A 23,535-nucleotide genomic window follows, 5' to 3' on the forward strand; every position below is an offset into this window, starting at 1 on the left:
TGAAGGATATGAGGAGTAGTACAGAGCTGATGTCGATGATGGGACTGAATGAGGACATTGTGACATTGATAAGGAGATCGAGATTGCGGTGGTATGGACATGTGTTGAGAAGGGGTGAAAGGGTCGGGATTAGGCGAGCGTTGGAGTTCAAGGTTGAAGGAGTGGTAGGAAGGGGTCGTCCGCGATTGGGATGGAGAGAGCAGGTGGAGAAGGACAGGGTGAAAGCGGGGTTGCGTGATACTGAGGCGAGTGACAGATGTGGATGGCGTCGAGGGGTATTTCGGTTTCATCATTGGTAGCCAAACGGCAACCCCCGATCTCGGGGAAAATGTCGTCTAAACGTGTGTTGTTGTTGTTGTTATCTTGTCTTTGTTGTTTTTATTTCATTTTCAATCACTTCCACGTTTAACTGTATCTTGCTTTTAACTGTATCAGCCTAATATAGCTCAATTTTACTTCTGCATCTGAGTCTGAAAACTCACCATTAATTTAGACGCCTTGCATAAAGTTAAAAAAATCTTTTCTAAAAAAATCAGCCAAAAGCATATTATTTGTGTTTCTCTGTAGTTTTTGTGGTTTATCTACAATTTTAGTCATATTTTTAACCTTTTTTAAATAAATAAATATATAGATATGTATAGACCATAATTTTTACAATATTCTATAAATTCTACCAAATGTTTGGCGTTAATATGTTTGTAGTTCGTTTAACTAAATGTTTATAAGATGGTGAACAAACTACAAACATATTAACGCCAAACATTCGGTAAAATTTAAAGAATATTGTAAAATATAAATATATATATAAATATATATATGTGTGTGTGTGTGTGTGTGTATAAATGAATACATAATATAGATATATAAATTTATTGTATAAATTTATATATACTTATATACATGTGATATGCACTTTTGTGCGTGTAATACAAACGTTCTTATTAAACGTTCAAGTGCCGTGCGTGAGTTGTCATAAATATTTAAACATCAGTGACGTAGAAACGCTAGCTGATTAGCGTCTGTTGACGTGTGAAGTGACTGAATGTGATTCATTTAGTTGTGCTTACAAGTTCGTGAAATATATAATAACTTTTCTCCAACTCGACCAAGACATGCTACTTATTGACTGCAACAAACAAAATTGGCTTTTGTTTACCGTTAATAGCGAAAAAATCGAAACAATCAAAAGATGCATGCCAGACAGAAGTTATTTTGAAATAATAACAGCAAGGTTGAAGAAATTAATAACAGAACAGAACATGCTTACAATACGAGCGTGGACGTCTATACACAAACTCTCTGTTATCTGAAACTCCATGAAGAATTCAGAGGACCAGACCTAATGACATCAGACAAACAATACATAATTTAAGCTGCAAAATCACATGAGTACACACAAACATATAGACGCACACACGCAAACACACACAAACACACGCAAACATACCCACAGAGTGACACAGACAGACACACAAACGCATGTAGACGGAACATCTAACATCTAATATATTCATGCAAGGTCAATTGACACGCAGGCAGTTGTGACATGCACATAATAAGCATCACAAAGCAAGTAAACAAACAAACATCTCGCAAGCACTATTCGAACAAATACCATCTTTTTATAAATACACCTCTGTAAACTTGAAAAATTGTCTAACTCCACATTGTTAATCATGAAAATAATTATCGTAACATCATAAAACACCTATGAAGTGTTGAAAAAAATTTCAAAATTTTTCATTATAATAATGTATTTAATATGAGTGTCAAAACTAAAAACTTTTTTGTGGGGGACTAAAACTTTTTAGACAGAAAGTCTACAACATTTTTTTAGTTTCTTTTTTCATGATAATACCAAACTTGTATTTCTTATTAAAGCATAGATTTTGATGTTTTAAAGGAGCTGCTGCAATTTTAAAACAAAATTCGTTAAATTTACATAAATATTTTTTTTAAAATTTAACCTCAGCCGTAGCTTCATTCGACAGCTACTTTTCTGGGCAATATTAAATTTTTGAAAAAATTATTGGTTTTATGATCAATTAGTTTAAGAATTAATTTCAATGAATATTTTTGATTTGTGAAACAAATATTCTGTTGTGTGTGTGTATTTTTTTGCGCTTGTGTGTGCGTGTACTTACATAAGTACAATTATGAAAATATTTGTTCAACGTACACAAGGAAATTTATTGCTTAAAGGACTGTTCGATGATGAACCGTGTGACGGGAGGAGCAGGCGCCAGATCAAATATGCGCCAATTAATCATGTCATCCCGCATTTCGTGTTTCCACAACTCACAGATGGCAGACGCTCACATCCAACCTTAATTTCCCACATAAGACATTAATAAACACTATACCACGCCACACACGTACACGCACACTTCACACACACATACACACATGCTTCACATACACGCGCACAGATTTCTTTACAGACGGAAAATAGGATGGAAGAACATAATTCCTAACTCTAATACACATACGTGAGTGCGAATAAGCACACAGGCATCAATGAATTCTCTGCTTAGAAATGACAAAATATTTTTAATATATTTAAATATTCAAAGCTGATTTAGTAATGATTTATTTTTTAAATTCATCAATTAATTTGAAATTAAAAATGATTCAGTTTGAAATGACGCAGAAAAATACTTTGGAGTTGAAACGTTGACAATTTGAGTGAGCGAGAATGATTAGTGATATGTTTAATCACTAAGTTTTACAAATTCAATAATAGATACTCTGAAAAAACGAACAGATGTCAATAATAGTTGATGTGTTTCGATTGCAAGCATGGCCACATCAGCAGGTGCTCAATTCATTAAACGCAAAAATAGATTTAAAAACTCTGGATATAAATAAAACTGATTTTATTTTTATTGTGAAAATCTAATTATGTTCATAATGATATAACTGAACCCTCAAGAACGGGAACTTAAGAAGGTAATAAAAATTATGCACAGACACACAGACTTTGCATTCAGGTATTTTTTATTTGTTTAATAATTTTTATTGCTTTAATTCTTTTAAAGTGTTTATGAATAAAAATCTTCAATTATCAAATTGGACCCTAAAAGTATGTGCTAGGGTACTTAGAGGCACAATCATGTCAACTGATAGTTGAACATTTTCACTGCGCCAAGAAAGCTTTTAAATATAATTAAAATTACCATAAAACTATTGTCCCTAAACTAGTGATGGTTGGCTTGCCGTTAAATTCTTGATCTGGCAAAAAAAATATATTAAAATTTGAATTTCACAGTTTAATGAAAATTATTTTTTTAAAAGTCCACAAACTTGAGATAATATTGGACTGCTCTGATTCATTCATCACTGTATCAATGTCTATAATGATAACATGTATTGGCTTGTATCTTAACAAACGTTCCTAGGAAAGATTTAACTTGGAAAAAGGACGGTTTTGACGATCAGTATAGACTATGTTACAGTATATTCTTTATTTATTGCGTTTTCATGTTTTGTGTGAAGTGTTGAAAAAAAAGTGTTTTTAAATATTGAGTTTAATTCACAAATTAATAGAACGAAACGTGGATAATTTTTCAGTAAATTTCTATTTGAGATTGAAACATCAGGTCAGAAAGTTTTCAATCCAATTAAATAAAGTATTTGAAAGGATTTCTTTGTTGGATGGTATATGAAAAACAAAACATGTTTTGATCGCTTAACTTGGTTAAAAAAAGAATTGTTGGTTTTCCTAAAATTTGCTTTTTTTATTATGTTTTGCTACAGAACAATTGCTACATCAAATTAAATGTAAATATAGCCTTATTAATAAATAAGTAATAAGAATTAGTTCAAAAAAAAACGTTTTGATGGGCAATTAATTTTGTGTAAAAAATGTAAATGCTCTACGAAGCATATTTCTGCTTATAAAAAAATTGTTAACAAAAAAAAACCTTGAATTGTGATCGAAAAAATAGTCTTTGTGTTTGTCGCAATTCATTTCACAACCAAGCGAAGAAAAGCAACAAAACACTTTTTCGAGTTGGCCACGTTTTTCCACTGCCAGGTTCCCACAAAAAATTCCCCTTTGTCTCAAATGTAAGAGGTGATGTGATGCTTTTAAAATAACGCACTTTTTCCAAAATAATAAATAAATAAGTAACTACTGACAGAGGAATTCTCTCTGAACATTTTTTTTATGTTAAGAAAAAAATTGCAACAACATTCAAATACAAGAAAGAGGCTCATATTAAAACAGCTAGATAAAACAGCACTATCTACAATTTTTCAAATATTTTAAATCTTCCAAATATTTTAATTATTTTTGTTAAATGATCATACGGTATGACCTGAACCAACTGAACAAAACTGAGATTAAAATGCATCAACCAACCGTTTCTTTGGGTTTTTAATTCAAGTTTTCAAAAAATTTTCAAATTTTGTTTCTAAAATTCTGAACCTTATTAGATTTTTGACATTTTCCATTTAAAACGTGTACATGCATACGATGATCAATTACTGAGATGACACGCAATGAATTTAATAACTAATTAATCAAATAACAATTCTTTGTTGATCAATCGGCAGGCTGCCTGGCTGCCTGGCTGACCGAGTACTGACTTTCTAACTTAATTACCGGCTCGGATGCATTCTCGTTGCACTGATTTATGTTTAAAGTTGTAGTTTTTTTTTAATATTTCTTTTGACATTCAATTATTCATAAAAATACTTATTGCATTCAAATAACTTTTGTCATAAAAAAATAAAGGTCTACAAGTTTATTGAACCAACTTCTGTTAAACGCTGAGTAGTCAGTATTCAAGAGAACATAGAGAGGTTGGTATCGTAATTGAATAAGTAATCACTAATTAGCAAACCAAAGGGACCATGCGATAATTTTTATCGCAAAAGCTAACGTAATTCACTCAATTTTTTTAGCAAATTGAAAAAAAAATTATATAAACTGATTAAAAAACACTAGGCACAAAAATATGAAGTTTTATTGAAAATTTATTATACAACTTTCAAAATAAACAACACTCACTTTAAAATTATTATATAAATGTCAATTCTGAACCGCTATAAGACAAAGGAGTAACAACAACAACACAACAAAACAACTACAACTACAACCAACCAACCAACAAACCAACCAACCAACAAACCAACTAACCAACAAACAAACCAACAAAACAACAAAAGCAGAAGAACAAGTTTGAAGATAATATAGATGGGCCAACGGCACGGAGGGAAACAATAAGACGTTTATAATTAATAACCGGGAATGCATAATGAAGATCACGTACACTTGCCTCTGATCGATCTGAAGAGAGCACCAAGCAGACTCGGACCAATCATTTGCTCATTCAACTTGCATTTGTTCATTTATGTATTCACTCATTGTTTCATTGATTGTTTGATTGATTCATTGATTGATTCATTTATTCATTCATATATGTAAATACATATTCAAACACTTATTTTAAATAAAAGAATGTCTGAGTTATCAGATTCGTAGTGATTTATCATTTGTTTGAAACTTTGGAAGTTGCATTTTGGCATAATAAATATAAAAAGTGTTCAACTTCCAACCGAATGATATTGTTTAATAATAATAGAAATATTTAACACTATAATGGTGTACATATGTTCCTCTTTGTTTCACAAGTCCCCAATATTTTTTGCAAATTCATGATAAACTCTGTTTACTCGACCAGTGTAGAATGAAGTTTCAAGCGAAAACTGAATTTTGTCAGAAAAAAATGAGTATTTGTATTTTTGATGGTTTCAGGGCAGTTTGTGTTTTTCATTTTCTGTCAGTGTCAAGTAAAAAATCGAAAAGTAAAAAGAAATTTTTTTTAAATTGACTGACTCTAATATACACCGAATTGTATTCAATCATTTTTAAATGAGAAGTTGTATAAATCATGCATGAATGTGATTTATTAAATCACATTATTAAGTAAAAATGTTTTTTTTTATTGCTACCTAGATATTTGAAACGTATGAATGCTTATAATATTATAGTACACAAATATTATTCAACATTTTTTAAAAGTTAAAAAACTTTTTTTGTTTAACGAAATTTTTTTAATTTTTCAAACCACTTCAAGTCAGGATTTGTTGACTAACATGTGACCAAGAATTTCATTTATATCTCTCTCGCACGATTTGAAATGTTCCCTCAAAATTTTTTCGCGAAAACAAAAGTGAAATCGAATTGAAACAACCAAGTAAGACAGGAGTATCATCATTCACAACGGTTCTCTGCAGTTGCAGTTAGCGTCAATATTATATTTTGATAACTCAAACTTCAATCAATTTGCTGAGCAATAGTAGAGACTGAGCCAGCACAAACAAACGTTTGAAGATCTTGCATGTAGGTAGAACAACAACTTACCCATTTCGGAATGTTAAACAGAAACTTTAATAAAAACTTAAAACGTCATTGTGCAACTGAAACTTTAAGGAGTTTTTATTATTAACGGTGTTATCTTTGACGAGTATCAAATGTTTCACTCATTTAAAAACTATTTTAAAATTCTAGTAAAAATTCCATACCATCTATATAAAAACAGTAAAGAATAGTCTAAATTCATGTGCATAATACAGCAGAGTACCTGCAACTGGAAGGTACTCTAGAATAAATGTTCTATGCATCCAGGTAATTAAAACATCATTAGCACATTTTTGGCATGCGCATCCGTCTTTTTTTTTATCTTTCCTTTATTTTTCTCCTTCTATTTGTTAGATTTTTTATTATTTTTATGTATTTTTATTTCTCTGTTATTCTTTGTCTATTATATATTTAGCAATAACAAATTCGCATTTTGTTTACGTACACATTCACTGCAAAAAATTGATTCTGCTAAACAATGCTTCCCAGATCTCCGTGGTTTATGTACCTCCTTTTGTGTGTGCAAAACAAATAGTATAAAATATTTATGAATGGCAAGTTATACATCTGTATTATTCTGATAAAAATATTCAACCCTCTGTTTGTCTGTTAGTCATTGTCGATAAAACTGTGACCGACAATGGGAGAGATGGGCAAGGTGATGGAGTGTAGCTGGAATTGAGAGAAGTTTTTCTTTAATTGTTGCAGTTATGACCAGTGTACATTGTTATTTATTTCGCGAGTTTATCCACTGCAGGCTGTGTCGACGGGTATGAATGCATGGACATTAAATCAACGTTAACACGGGATTACCACTTTTATCAAGTTCTTCTCGCGACGGCAGAAGAAACGATGATGATGCTACCACTGCTGCTGCTGCTGTTGATGGTGATGATGTTGTTGTTGGTGACGTTGATGTTGTTGTTGCTGTTTATGTTGCTGTTTATGTTGTTGTTTTTGGTGTTGTTGATGATGATGAAAAATATGATGATGATGATGAATATGGTGTTTGTTATATTTGCTGATGACAATTAGAATGGTGGTAATAAAGTGATGATGATGACGATGATGGTGATGACGATGATGGTGATAGTGATGGTGTTGGTGATGAAGTTGATGATGAAACAAACAATCGGCAATACTTGAAACCATTATATGAAAAAAATGATTGTATTTATGGTGAGTATGATTACAAGGAAGAATAATGACTGCTACCTTGTTAACAATGTGCCAACATTTCATAAACATCTTATGAACTTTTTTATTAATAAATACAAAACCGACCAAAGAAAAAATATTTATACAGCCGAACATTATTTACATAAAAATATAATACAAAAACAACAACAACCTTAACATCCACAACAACAAAATTAACAGCAACAACATCAACAACAACATCAACATTAAAAACAATATTAACAACAACAACAACATTAATAACAGCAATAACAACAACAACATTAACAGCTACATTAACAGAAACATTAACAGAAACATTAACCATAACATGAGCAACAACAACATTAGCAACAACAACGACATCACCAACCACAACATACACATCAACAACATTAACCACAACATTAACAACAACGACAAACATATTTAAAATTCTTTACAAGCCCACAATAAAGCTGCTTGTGAATAAGTTGGTGGTCCGGTTCTTGGTTTTTTTTTTGTGCTGGTTTATTCAAATTAAATTTTTCTAGACGTTGTTGTACATTATACAATTTTTTTTTAGTAGAAAATCTTTGTTTTTAACATACAAAATCTCTCTGTGTACCTAGTTTCTTAAATGAAAATTTAATTATATTAGCGACTAGACCTTTTTTAGCGACACATATTGGCTTTTTTTTTTTAAAATTCGCATTAACTCAAATATTACTTTTTGCATATGAGAGAAAGATGTGTTAGTTATTTACTATATAAAAACAAAATAATTTCCAATTACATGCAAGCGAAAAGTGCAAGAACACTGTGACCAGAGAAAGAAAATTAAATGCCGTTGCGAAGGAAGTTCGCCAAATGAAATTTTTTTGCTGAAATTCTTTTCTCATTAAACCAGGAATTTAGTTTTAATGAATTTTTTCCATGTCTTTGTCAACTAACTTGATTGCAGATGCGAACGTGTGAATGTGTGCTTGCAAATAACCTTAAGTCTTCTGTTGTAGGTTGCCATTGTACAAAATTTAATTTGGCTTTTTTTGTCATGTAATTAATTCCACGAATTTGAATTTTTTAGAAACATCTCATTGGTTTTTAGTTTTTCAGAAGAATATTTAAAAAGATCATATATTACTCAAATAAATCTTATTTATTTTCTAGTTTTCAATTTTTTTTTCAATGTTTATTTCATAGCACATGATTTACTCAGAATTAACTTGAAAAATAAATTATTAAAATTTTTAGGTGAATCATCTGCTTGAAATGTTGAAGACACCAACAGCAGAACAACAAACAATGATGTTATCATCATCAGCATCGTTGTCATCGCCATCACTATCCTTATCATCACTATCATACTCTAGTCAATCTGTAGCATTTAAACCAATTGCTCGAAACTTTGCTCATGACAAAGAAACATTCTGTTAACTGCAAGCTGTTTGCTCAGCTGCAAGCTGTTAGCTTTTAGTTGCAAGCTGTTAGCTACAAACTGTTATTTGCAATGCAAGCTGACAGTTGTTAGCTGACAGTTTTTAGCTGTAACTTTATAGCGGCCACTTGTTAGCTGGCGTTTGTTAGCTGGCATTTGTCAACTGCAAGCTGTTAGTTGCAAGCTAATAATCGCTATATTTTGATACATTACTTTTCGTTAGCCTAGGTCATGTTACGTGCTAATGTTGTCAGTGCTTGGTTGAGAATTAATGTTGAAACTAACATGCTACATACCTATAACATATAATAGTCTATCAAACTGTTTAATGTATGTTGTATGTTGCGTGTTGTGTATGCAGCGTTACAAAATGTCTAACTATGATACAACGCATGCAAAGAAATTTAAAATCTGTGGAACTTGTATATATCATATATATATATATATATATATTATATAAATTAATTAACTAATTTTATATAAATATATAATGTATATATATATATATATATATATATATATATATATATATATATATATATATATATATATATATATATATAATTTGCAAATAGTTAATTAAACTTGCTTTTATTGAATTATACTAAAATCAAAAATTATTTATTTGTATTATTTAATGAAAGAACTAGTGATCAGAAATTCATGATACGTCATTATCAGATGTGTTTTGCTGATAAATTGAAACTTATTTATGTATATAATAAACTGGTAATTTATAGCTATATAATCAGATGAACATCTTTAATTTACAATGTATATATATGTATATATATAAATATATATAAATATATATACATATTAATTATATATGTATTTTTATTTATGTATTCATTATTTATTCATTATTTATTCATGTTAATTTATTATAAGTACGTGTGTGTATTTGCGCGTTTGTGTGTGTGTGTGTGTAAATATTTATTTGTTGTTAACTCAGTTATCTTTCAAACTTTACCAGCTTAATGATGTAATTTCATTTGTTTCATTAAGTATTGATTTATGTGCTGGTATAAGTAAACTCAACAGTCGTCACCGAAAAATATGTGGTTCTGAAGAATGGACCAATACTACAACATATAAACAGGCAACAATTGAGTATGTGATTTGTTGGTAGAAATGGTTATGGTAATTCATTTCATTTTTTTTGGCGTTCAAATTTAAGTTAATCATTATTTTAAATGTTTAAGAATCAAATCATTTTTTATTTTAAATTCTAAAAAATTAAATGATGTAAATGATGTTGTTAACATTCGTCACATGTTTTAAATATTTAGCATGGTTTGCAGAGTACAAACATTGTTTTTATTAAACTTAGTTCTAAAATAATTTGACGATTTTGTTGTTTTCATAATTTTGTTTAAATTTGTTTTTTGTCAAAAGCAGAAAATATCGCAACATGTACGAAAATACAGAAATAATAAAGTAAATCAATAAGAGTTTAATAATCCCATTTATATGACGAAAAAATAAATTCAAGAAAAAAAAGAACTTTTTGAAATTTAAAAAAATTGATATTATTGAATAATTGCACTAAAATGCTTCCATTTTGTCAAAACATGTGACACCAGACGAATAAACAGCTGTTAGTAAAAGGAGTAAATAAATACTACGTCAGCTCAAAATCACAGAGATGCGCAATTATATTAACATCATATTAACTCTTTACCAGCCTAATAAAGAGCACAGAAACAGACATTTCAAATATTTCAATGCTAAAACGATTTGTTTTATTTATTTTACTTAAAAATTTATAACATATTTTTATTAAAATTATTTCATTACGTATTTTAGATTCAAAATAGAACAATCTTGGGTGTATATTTCGGAGGACGAAAGATTTATCTTACATTTTGACCACTAAAATATTAATATTAAACGGCACGACTCACAAAAACGATCAGAGAGTTAGCTCAGTCGGCAGAAGCGCCATGTTTCGTACTTTTATACGTGATGACCTGGTTTGAATACTTTCTATTTCTATCTAAAACTCAAAGACTGCATATGCACATAATGTGCAAGTACGTGTGGATGTTATTTTGGATTTGTAAAAACTTTTAATGATAGAGTGTGACGTTAAATGAACAGTTTGACATGGACGTTTGGTTATTTTAATATAAAAGTTTTCATAATGTCAATTTTAAAATTTTTTATTAAATTTTAGTAAGAAATGTATACATATCAATTGTGTTTGAACTTTGAATGATCATTTTCAAAATTTAATATCGCATTACTGAGTACACATACACACCACAAACACACACACATAACACACACATAACACACACACACATACACACATATACACACACACACACATATATGGAATACATCGTCGCGTTCGACGAATTGTGTCATTGATGAGTCCTTTGATGCGAGAACAAGCCTATTCTTGATGAACATCGACGACCACAGGTTCCGCAGACCCACACCCCTGTGCTGTTACCATCCCGGGCCACCTGGTAACGCCGTCCTCTTTTTCCAACTAGAGCTGCAATGCGCGCCTCCTCAAAGGCGGAAACTGCCGCTTGTGAGCGTGTCTTCCACCGTGAACGCTCGAGCGCAACGACACCCAAGGTTTTAGAATCCAGTCCGACTTTTTTTAGGTTTTCCTTCAGATTATCTTTAAATTTGTGAACTGGACCGCTTGCAAGGCAAACTCCAGAAGCCAGCTGTCCGAAAAACACCTGTTTGGGAATTCTTGTGTCCGGCATGCGGATAACATGTCCCGCCCAATAAAACTGTGGCTGTAACAAAAACGCCTCGATACCCAAGATACAACACATTTCCAATACAGTCGTATTTGGCACTCTATCCTCCCATTTAACGTTAGCGATAACCCGTAGACATCTCATATGAAACTGATCGAGTCTACGTATATGGCGCCTATAAGTAATCCATGTCTCACATCCATACAACATTGTGGTTAACACAACTGCCTTATAGACAGATATTTTAGTAGCCAGCGACACACCCCGTTCCTTCCAGAGTCGTCCACTCAAACCACCAAAAGCAGCACCAGCCTTGGCAATCCTAACCGTAATTTCATCATCGATTGCAGTAGTGTTGGAGAGGTAGCTACCAAGGTAGCAAAATCGATCCACAGCGTTCAACTGCGAGCCACCAATAGTTACGATGGCTTTAGAATCCGACGAAAAAGAATAGCTTTGGTGCAGAACCTCTGTTTTCTTCCTGCTCACCGTGAGTCCAAACCTTTCTGCAGTAGTGTGGAAACAGTTGAACAGAGCCTGAACTTCACTTTGTGTATGTGCAACCAAAGCGCAGTCATCCGCAAAGAGCAGGTCGCGGACTATTGTGGTTTGTGTTTTTGACTTCGTCTGTAGGCGTCTGATGTTGAAAACGTCTCCATCCATGCGATAGCAGATTGGAATGCACTCTACATAATGTTGAAAGGCGACTCGAAGCATTAGGGAGAAGTAAATGTTGAACAGCAAGGAAGCCATGACACACCCCTGCTTGGTACCATTCGTCACCTCAAAGTCCGGGGATCGATCACCATTTTCAACTACGGTTGCCCTCGTGCCTTCATGGAAGGAGCGAATAATCGACACTAAAATCGGAGGACAACCGATCTTTTTGAGACATTTCCATAACGCTGAACGGTTGACGGAATCGAACGCCTTTGCTAAATCTATGAAGACGAAGAAAAGTTCGCGTTGTTGCTCACGACATTTTTCTTGAAGTTGTCTGGCAGTAAAAATCATATCCATAGTACCACGACCAGCCCGAAAGCCACACTGACCCTCTGGAAGGATACCAACATCATTGACGTACTTGGTTAAGCGGTTGACGATCACGCGGGCCAATATCTTTCCAGGAATCGATAGCAGAGAAATGCCTCTGTGATCATCACAGCATGAACGATTCCTTTTCCGTTTAAATATGTGAATGATAAGAGCATCCTTAAAATCTTGAGGAACCGATTTCCTATCCCACATGTCTTGGAACATTGTCAACATCATGGTTATAAGTTCGATGACACCACATGTGAAGAGTTCTGCCGGCAGCCCGTCCAAACCCAGAGCTTTTCCATTCGACATTTGGGTGATTGCTTTTTCCACTTCAGACAGGCTAGGGGGATCATCGAGATCACCTGCAATGCTTCAGTCAGGCAACTCAGCAAGGACTAAGTCATCAAACCGGGATTCTTGATTTAGCACACTGTTGAAGTGTTCAGCCCAACGAGCCAGGATTCCAAGGCCATCCTTGATGAGTGTTTGACCATCTTTAGACAGTACCGGGACACTACCGGAGCTGCGGGGACCAAACACAGTTATCAGATTTCTGTAAAATGATTTCATGTTCCCGCGGCCGGCCGCTACTTGCAATTTATCAGCTCTGGCAGACCACTAAGATTCCTTCATCTGACGAAGCCTTCTCTGTGCAAAACTGCGTGCTTGCGTGTAGCATGCTTTCTTGACGCAGTTGCCCCAGTCATCTATCCAAGAAAGATGGGTGCTGTGCATGTTGTCCATCAGCCCACGTGCCTCCGTATCCTGATCGTCGAACCAGTCCCTATGCTTAATACGCTGATATCCAAGCACATTAACCGCAGTTATCTCCACAATCTGCTTGAAATTTGACCATTCTGTGCTCTCATTTGTTGAAAACTCACCACACAATGCTTCGCGGAACAAATTTCTAGCTGACGGTTCTGTTAGCCGAGTCACATCCAGATTGGCTTTCCTTACAGTTTTGTGATGCCTTCTGACTGGTTTAACAGTAAGAAACACCGACATCTTGATGAGGCGATGATCTGACCACATTGTTGATGCTCGCACCGCTGTAGTTAGACGAGCGAGACGAAGATCGCGTTGTCTGATAAGTATGTAGTCGATGAGATGCCAGTGTCCTGAACGTGGATGTTTCCAGCTAGTCTTCTTCCTGTCAGCCTGTTGGAAGACTGTATTTGTCACCACAAGATTGTGCTCTGTACAAAATTCGAGGAGCATGGTTCCATTTGAATTTTCCCTACCAACTCCATTTCGTCCAAGCACTTTTGGCCACAAGATGTGGTCTTTACCCACACGGGCGTTAAAATCACCCAAAATGATGGTTGTGTGGTGTTGAACGAACAGCGTCACCGAGCTGCTCATAAAACAAGCTCTTCTCCTCAAACGTTGCTCCAAGCGTTGGCGCATAGCAGCTGATCAAGGTAGCAGTGTGACCACCCTCCAGGTTGAGCTGCATCCTCATTAGGCGTGGTGAAATACCATAAGGTACCTCATGTACAGATTTCAGGAGTGTGCTACGAATTGCAAAGCCCACTCCACCAGTACGCACCTCACCTGCAGGATGACCTTGGCAAAAGAAGGTGTAACCAGCACCTCTCTCCTCAAACTGTGTTGCTGCAGAGATTCTTGTCTCGCTGAGCGCAGCAACATCGATGTCATAACGCGCAAGTTCACGCGCAACAATGGCAGATCGACGCTCATGACACTTCCCAAGATTCAACATTGTCCGGACGTTCCATGAAGCCAAATTTAAAATTTTTCTTTTCTTTTGACCGCATAATAGAATACCCAGTCAGCCGCGGTAGGCTGACAAGGTCGGCAACATACTGGCTAGCTTTTTTTAGGACAGATTTTTTAGTTCCCTCTCCGGTTGGAGAAAGCAGTGCATCCCTGAATAGGGCTGCTTTGTCACCCTGGCAGGATACGAAAATTGCCGCCTGTATGTTGAGTTGTGACTAGACACTGCCAGTAGTACCCTCTACCTGTGCCCGTCGCCACTCGCCAATTGCCGCAGGACTTTGTTTGCACATCCATTCAAGCATCAGACCACCAAGACCACCTTCACACTGGTTGATTTAAGTGGAGCATGTTTGTGCGGCATGCTACACTCTCTCCTCCACAGGGGTCGGTATCAGCAGGCACAACGAGTTGAGACACGCCGAGCGACCAGTGTGGACGCAGAAGTTTGGATGAAACTGCGGTGCAGTTTTATCCTCGTAGCCAACTATCCTGGCTAGATTTTTAACTGGGTTTACTCCCAAGCCTTTCCCAAGCGAGGGTATAGCCGCAAGGCTGCGGAGGTTTGAAATCAGAGTTTTCCTTCTCCTAGATGGTATTTCCTTACGAGCGCCATCCGCCCGGAACCTGGTTTAGGCGCCAGTAACTCGCCTTCGCCCTCTGCTGTTAGTTAGTAGCAGCCCCCGCCACGTGCAGGAAGGAGTAGGACTTCGATGGTCGTAGCGCGCACGCTACAAGCCTTTGGTGGCATTTTGTAGAACTGGGGAGTTCAGCCCCCAGATCACCACCGGCAAGCCATCGCGTTTGGGGACCCACACACACATATGCACACACACACATATACACACACACATATATACACACAACACACACACACACACTAACGGACACGGATAATTTATACAAAGGTGTGAAGTTAATTTATTAATAATTGAATAAAAATAATCACTTTAAACAGAAAATTAACTTAACAAATACGTTCATGTATTTCTACCTAAATGTATAAATTTATATTATTATATTATGAAACAATTTCTAAATGGTATAATTTCTACATGTATAATTGTACATTCAGGAAATCCTCTCTCACATTTAAAGACGCATAAGTATTACACACACACTACGCACACACACACACACACACACACACACACACACGTACACACACGTACACACACACATAATATATATATATATATATATATATATATATATATATATATATATATATATATATATATATATATTATGTGTGTGTGTGTGTGTGCGCGTGTGTGTGTGTATAGTGAAAAACGTTATGACTGTTGAATGAGTTTTGTATCTTAATAATTTTTCATTTAATTCACAGATTTAATTAATAAACGCTTATATATATATGTATGATTAAAGTTTAAATAAGTACGACTCTGCAGGCTTGTCTGTCTTGTGTGCTTATGGGTATGACTTTACACTGGTTTCTTATTGACATTATTTATTTGGTTTGTAAAATATATTCCTATATTGTGTTTAACAAAAAATACGTGTTTGTTATTTGGTTTTTATTGTTTAAAAATAATGTAATAGAAATTAATTCGCAGTAGAGTTTAACGAATCAAAGCAACCTTCTTCTACATTCAGTCAGTTATTCGTTTGTTATTTGTTCTAAATGAAGTTTCTGCAAGTCTTTTGAGGATCTACAACTACAATAAGTTTTGTTTCCATCTGCAGAAGTTTAAACTTCGATAGCGGCTGAAATCAAACAAAATAAATTTTTTAAACCGAAAGTTTCTCAATCTTAATTTGCATTAACCAAGTGATTTAAATGATATAATAAGTTAGAGAAGGAAGTCATTTTTAAAGAAAAACCATAAAACTCTTAAAGACGGACCCGTAAGTGAAGCCCCATTGCATTGCTAGCTGGTTGCTTGTTATTGCTGCTGATAGATGTAAACATGATCGTTATCCTTGCGAGAGCAACTTTTATTTGATCGTAAAATTTCTTGAAAGTTAATTAGGCGGTGTGCTGACAGATAGGAAGAAAGCCAATTTCGCCTCTTCCACCGACGCCTGTATTGAATAATAAAAATGCGGCATCTAATGAGTGACAAATATTGGCGTGCTATGTTAAACGACGGGCATCCACGTTCAAATAACAGCCAGGTCACTTGAATTTCAACATGTCATCCAGCCTTTTTTCGAGACAAATTCCGTTAACATTAAATTTAACGACTTATTTGCTATTAAAAAACCAATGAATGAATTAACAATAGGTTGTGGAAATTGATTTATAAGTTTGAAAATTTGTGTAGGTGTATAAGCAGAGTACCTGTTTTATCTCGTCGAGCCAGTGAGCAATCAATAACTTCTTGCTCGTCACACCTTCTTTCAAAAATTCAAACGAATTTCAAATCGATAAAATTCTATTCAAACATTTCTTAGAAAATTGATATCTTTTTTCAATTCGAGGAATATCTATTGTTCAACCTATATGGTAAAAAAACAGCTAAAAAAATCTATTAAAAGAAAAAATATTTGTATTGCTATTGCATTCATCTTATTTCAAAAATATTCGCAAAAATAAAAAGTTAATCTGCAAAGAAATGAAAAGAAATAACGAAAACGAGAACAGCATAAATTGGGTCAGTTAATTTAATTGGCATAAATTGGGTCAATTAATTTAATAAGCACTGGTTGATCTCATGTTCTGGAAATACACTCAAAAATCATTCTAATCATTAGAACAAACAGAAACTCTTGCGTAAATACAAAAGGTCAACAAACTAAAAATATTAATCACGTGATCTTGTGTGAGGTCACGTGGGGTGAGGCGTGGTCACGTGTGGGATGAGGCCTGGTCACGTGTGGATTCACATGTGAGTTGATGTGAAGTTAAGGTGATGTGATGGTTAGGACTGGAACATTTCAATGACGGATCGTTTTAATAGCGGTGGTTAAAGTTTGTCGCTACAATTATTTATAACAGTTTGATCAAACATTATTATTAATTTATATTGTAAAAATTAATCTATATTATAAAATTATTTTGTAGTATTAAATTAATCTATAGTATGCAAATATATACGATAAAATAATTTTACTTTTAAGCAACTCCAAGAAAGGGAAATTTTTTTACAAAAAAAAAATAGAGAATAACGTTTTCAGAACTTAACAATGTTGGAGTATTTATCAAGCCATTCCTCTAACCATCAACACTATTCACATTTGGATACACCACACATTTCATTTGATAAAATTATCGAATCGTTTGATTGGCGTTCAAATGTTCACGCATTTAGCTTTTGATCAACATTTTTTGCACGAATAACGTTCAGATATTTTTACCAATTAAATTTATTTTTATTAAATCGCAGTAAAACAAATAATAAAAACAACTGTTAGATTCGCTGACGACATAAACTGAAAAATGTGGTTTAGGAGAGAGCTTCAATAAAATTCAATAAGAGCTTTCTCAAAACATAATTATATAAACATATGTGTGTGTGTGTAGGTCTATGTTTAGCTGTTTGTCGTGTTTTTCTATATTTGTATATATATGCGTGTATGTGTTTTAATACACAGAAATGATTTGAAGACAGGCAAATGAAAGAAGAAACTTTGATGGGTAGGTACTTTCGAAATGTTGTTTACTTAAATCTTCAATTGTTCGATGTTTCGTTGTTTAGCAGGGTTAAAGAAGACTATATACAATACATACGTATAAAATATACTGAGACCTGTATGGACAGTATAAACAGTGCTGATTTAAAAAATAAGTTTAAACCAATATTTCGAATGTAGAAAAAGTAGCAGGTACTATATAGAAAAATACGTAGAAAAACAAATGCCATGCAGTGCTTACGCAATGGTAACAAATTATCCCCGCTCTATAATCAATGTTGCTTCGAAGCTCCAAATCTATTTATGCCTTCCGGTTTTTTGATGGCACAAAACGTTGTCGCCAGTAACTGTTGAGTAATTTTTCAATGTTGCAAGTAAGTTTTAAGAATCAATATTTGTTATTTTAATTTTATATCTTCAAAATACCAGCAAAAGATGCAACAACAGGCAAGATGTCGAGAATAGAAAAATAAGGAGTAGAGTCAGCTGCGTAACGAAACTAATTTGCTTGCTGACCTCGTGCTGTCATGAATTTATTAAATATATGAGCACTCAATAAAACTTTGCCATTTATTAAATTTTGTCTATTCTTTTTTTATTATCGCTCATTTAATTTACTAGTCTATTAATTAATTATTTTTCTATTTTTCTTTTTTAACCATTATTTTACTTTCCATACTTTTCATGCTTAAACATTTTTTTCATCGTTATTTATTTTTCGTTATCATTTTATACTATTGCCTCGCATGCCGTAACAGTTTCTGCGTTTGTCAGTTTCTGATTTTTTTTAAAGAATAATACTAATACTCACGCTAACTGCACTCGACCACGAAAGAAATTTGCAAACTCAAACGAAATAATGATGAAATATTTATTTAAAGTTTTTACTTGTGGGAATGTGTCTCAATGATAACTAAATGTTAGCTACTTAAATGTTTCTGTTACAGAATGTGAATCAACAGTAACAAAATTTAATATAAATCTCCAACTATTTTAATCCAATCTAGAGCTTTATATAATCAAATCAAGGATAAAGTGTTGGACGTGTTAATGGTTAGTAATTTCGTTCATCATCGAGTGTGTAAGCTGTTATATATGTGCGTGCATGTATGCGTGCGTGTGTGTTTACGCGTGTGCATTTTCATGATCGTCGTGTGAGCGCTTAGCAAACATATTAGTGAGCATTTAGATCAAGTTACGTTGGTTGCTCATGTGGACAGACATGTGGAAACGCAGATAGGAACACACACGATGCAAACAAACATTTCTACATGCACTCTATGTTTACATTTTTTGTCTCTCTGTGAGTTTGTGTTTGTCTGTGAATGTGTCTGTATGTTGTGTGACTGTGTTTGTATATTTTATGGCTATAAAGTTGTTATTAAATTGTTGTTAAAAAGTTCATAATTCTGGATGTTTGTAAATGGTTTTAATATGTTTCGGCGAACATGTTTGATGAAAAATTTCAAAACGATATCACATTTTTTAAGCATCCATCCTGTGCGAAATTTTAAATTTTATATTTAATTGTGTGAAATTTTTTGCGCTAACATTAACGCTTCTCCGCATTTGGTTGAAAATCGCAGAAAACCGCACACCCCTTGTTTCAGTGTTCACATCTGTTCATTCGTACAAAACTAAATATACTCCTGTTAAAATTATCATCATAAAAAATGACTGACCAGCTGGCCGGCGCTAAAGTTTTGGTTTACCGAAAAAGAAAAATTATCTTGCCGACCTATGTGCATAATAAAAAAAGGGCAGACTGACTGTTGAGATGTACTAATCTATTCAGAGGCTCAAATTTTTTTACGATGATTTCTTTCAGTCTATTTATAAATTAATTATTCAAAAGTTAGTGACTATTTTTTAGAACTATAACAATTGAAAACATTTTAAAGACAGTATGAATAATTCAAGTTTCGTTGTAGAAAAATCATCGACTTTTTCTTACTTTGAAGTGCTTGCAAAAATGTTGATTGATTGGTTTGCCTGCCTGATCTTCATATCTTCAAATTTTATTCGACACTTCAAAATTAAAAAAATAATTATAAAGATCATGGAATGAACCAGGGGATTATTTTCTGCAGTGTCGTTTCAAAAAATTCCATTATTAAATAGTTAATTCAGCTGCTTTCAGGTCCATTTCACAATATTTTATGAAGAAAAGATTGTAATTAATTTCAACGAACAAATATGTTGACACCTGAATTAACTTAAAAATGTTGACATGACAGGACGTAATATTATTTCACATTAACCAGCTGTAAGATATTATACCGATTTAACGATCGTATTAATCTTGTATTAAGATAGGTGCGTCACGTGTAGTCATTACACATCCATCCACCACAAGCACCACCTCAAGTACATGCAAGCAAGCAAACAAACAAACACACACAGACATGCACACACAAATGCACACGAAGATGCACAAACACACTGATAAGTAAACCACACACACACACACACACACACCACACACTCTCTTTCATAATAGATATAAGATACAGTTCGGTGTTGAACTGGGGATCAACGAAAAGGACGACGAGAATGAAATTGTTATTTTAAATGAATCTGATCAAACGTGCAATTTAAACCATGAAAAATGTTTCATATTACTGAATGTAGGTGAGCATATGTTCAGATAAGTATAAACAAAAGAAAAGTAGTTTTTTTCATATTTTAATCATTTCAACTTTGTTCCTAAAAATAAATGATTGAATTATAAATCAGTACATGCACTTTCCGTATTAAATGTTTTAAAACCAATTAAAATTTTTTAAATTTAAATAAGATTCTGCAAACGTAAATAGATGTTTTAATGAAAATGATTATTTTATACAAATTTGAAATGCGTAAGCTTATGTTGGATCAAAGTGACAAAATGTTGTCAGCAGGTCTTCCTCCTCCCAGATCGTTCATGTGCTGCTCACATACAAGAACCAACAAATATAAATGGTAGCATTTTTAAAATCATTAAAATTAAACGGAGATATTGGAAGAAATAAAAAATATTTAAACTTGAGTATAACTGGAAACCAGCTTGAACCAACTGAACCCATGCACGAGTCAGCCAGCCACTGGATAACTGATTAATAGCCTCATTATTTACTCATGCATGCACATGCATAATTGATTGCACATGAATAAACAAACTGCGGCTCAAAAACTTTCAGTCAAAATTTGTTAAAAGCCAAGGTACAGTGAATATTTTGATAAATTCTGTTATAAAATAAGTTTGCTAAAATAAGTTTTTTCTAAACAATCTTTCTGAAGCAGATGCATTGAAACATATTAACATTCTAATATTAATCTTTGCAAAAAAATTCATTCTCGTAAACTTTAAAAAGAGCAATGAAAAATGTTAAACAATTCTTAATTGGCGTCATCATCACCAGAAGTTTCCGTCTCCCTAAAACCTAAGGCGACGTAGTGGAAGGTTGGTGTATGTAGGTTGATCACGTGAGACAACGCCATTCAGCTATATAGGACAGTTTGTTACAAAATTATCCCGTCTTTGAGATAAATTCTAAAAAGAAATTAGATAAAAAAAAGTCAATTCAGTCCAATTTAAATTTTGAAATTGGTATAATGAAAAATAGCAGCTTGGTAAATTTCAAAAACTTATTATCTTTGTATAACTTCAGCTATATCAGGCTTTAATGTTTTCTTGAAATGGTTTTAAATCGAGCTCTATTAACGTGCATCTTTCTCTGTTTGGTCTGAAGCGTCATCACCGCACCGAATCTCTGCAAAGATGGAAACGCAGAAAATAATGGTTGAACAGTGGACTACAATCCAAAATTTGATAGCTTAACATCATGGTCATTGTACTTGAACATCTGTGTTGAATACTTTTTTCTCAATTTTTAGAACGTTTTCAATTGAGATATCATAATTCGATTTCCCTAATTTTATTGGTGAACAATAGCGTTGTTGTCGCTAAAATGCTGACATTTTTGAAAAGTTATGAAGCTCGAGCCTGTTAGTGTTTTACGATCAAAATGAGAAAACAAAAACGAGATCAAATAGACGTCACGTCATAGATAGCTTGTGACGTGTGCGTAGTACCTATCCAGATGACTACAAAATACAAATCAGCTATTCAATCAATCAATCAATCAATTAGCTTATAAAGCGCTATTTCCGCGATGTTCAACAGCGCTCCTCAATGAATTTTGAAAACAGATGGGTCTTGAGATCCGCTCTGAACTTCGCAAGCGATGGAGAAATAGTTAGAGAAGTAGGCAGAGAGTTCCAGAGAAAAGGACCAGAAAAAGCAAAAGCAGATTTGGCAAAAGAGTGTTTAACACGAGTTAAGAAAAAGCGAGAAGAAGAAGACGATCGTAAACCGGGGCGTTTAGGTTCAATTAATATATCTGATAAGTACTTAGGAAATAATTTAGATTGAGACTTATACATGAACGTGCAAATTTTAAAAATTATTCTATATTTTATAGGTAGCCAGTGCAAGAGAACAAGATATGGAGATATATGAGAAAAGAAAGGGGCACGAGTCTATTGAGTCTAAAAAACTCTCAAACATCCTCCAATTTTTTCCACGTTTGTTTCTTACTGCTCCCTCGGAACCTTTGGAGCTTATAAAAAATACTTGAAACTTTTTGAGCACGCCATCAACAAAATATTGTAACAAAAACAAATTTAAACTAACAAATAAAATATGTAGAGATATGATCACTTTGATTTGTTGAGTAGCCGAAGTATCTAAAACGAAAAAAAGCATTGGCATAAGACAAATGAAATATTTCCAGAACAAATTGAACAATGACGTAAAGACACCACCACACATCACCACACGTGTCAGACGCTCTGTGGTCACCATGACAACCCTAGATGACTCAAATTGTCGGCAGGTCGTGTGTGTCAATAATTATTTTCCGCCTGTCAGAGCTTTCTTGTCTCTCGAATGCGTTATTTCCATACTATACTTTATATGATCCACTCTTCAGTTATTCTTTCTCAAATGCCTGCTTGTTTGTTCCATTTTTTATATATTTTATCGTGTATTTCATTTTACATTATATTGATTCTAAATTTTTTTGCTTGTAAATGAAATGTTAAACATTAAAATCAAAATTAAATGATAATTAAAATTCCAAGCTTCCCAACTAAACTAATCTTGAATAAATTTGAGTGTAAAGTGAAAAAAACATATGTTTTGTTGGAAAAACAATTTTTAAAAAATTCAATTCTAACTACGATATTCTCTAAGCCTTATTTTAAATAAAACCTCACTTAGAATATCAATCATCAAACGCAGCGTCAAACTGGGAACAACGAATTTACATAATTTAGCTTCATTTGTGGATATATTCTCACAAGATTTTGCAAACATTTGCATCGTGTAAATTGTGTAAATAAGAGTCAGAGTATCTGTGATAACAGAGAGATAACACAAAGTTTTGAGATTTTGTAAAACTAAACACGAATCAGTCCCTTCAACA

At 33.5% G+C, this 23,535-nt stretch overlaps 1 protein-coding gene across 1 annotated transcript; it reads right to left on the reverse strand.

Annotated features, from left to right (window-relative positions):
• Positions 1–10,530: 10,530 nt before the first annotated feature.
• HELRODRAFT_159228 (hypothetical protein) lies at positions 10,531–15,269 on the reverse strand (the record flags this gene model as incomplete). The annotated part of the gene is made up of 6 exons (XM_009011124.1): positions 10,531–10,561; positions 13,650–14,016; positions 14,084–14,438; positions 14,545–14,646; positions 14,842–15,025; positions 15,259–15,269. The coding sequence occupies 6 exons, from the start codon at positions 15,267–15,269 to the stop codon at positions 10,531–10,533; spliced, it is 1,050 nt and encodes a 349-aa protein (XP_009009372.1).
• Positions 15,270–23,535: the final 8,266 nt, after the last annotated feature.

This window comes from Helobdella robusta (assembly GCF_000326865.2).
Source record: "Helobdella robusta unplaced genomic scaffold HELROscaffold_1, whole genome shotgun sequence".
In the NCBI taxonomy this organism is placed as follows: domain Eukaryota; kingdom Metazoa; phylum Annelida; class Clitellata; order Rhynchobdellida; family Glossiphoniidae; genus Helobdella; species Helobdella robusta.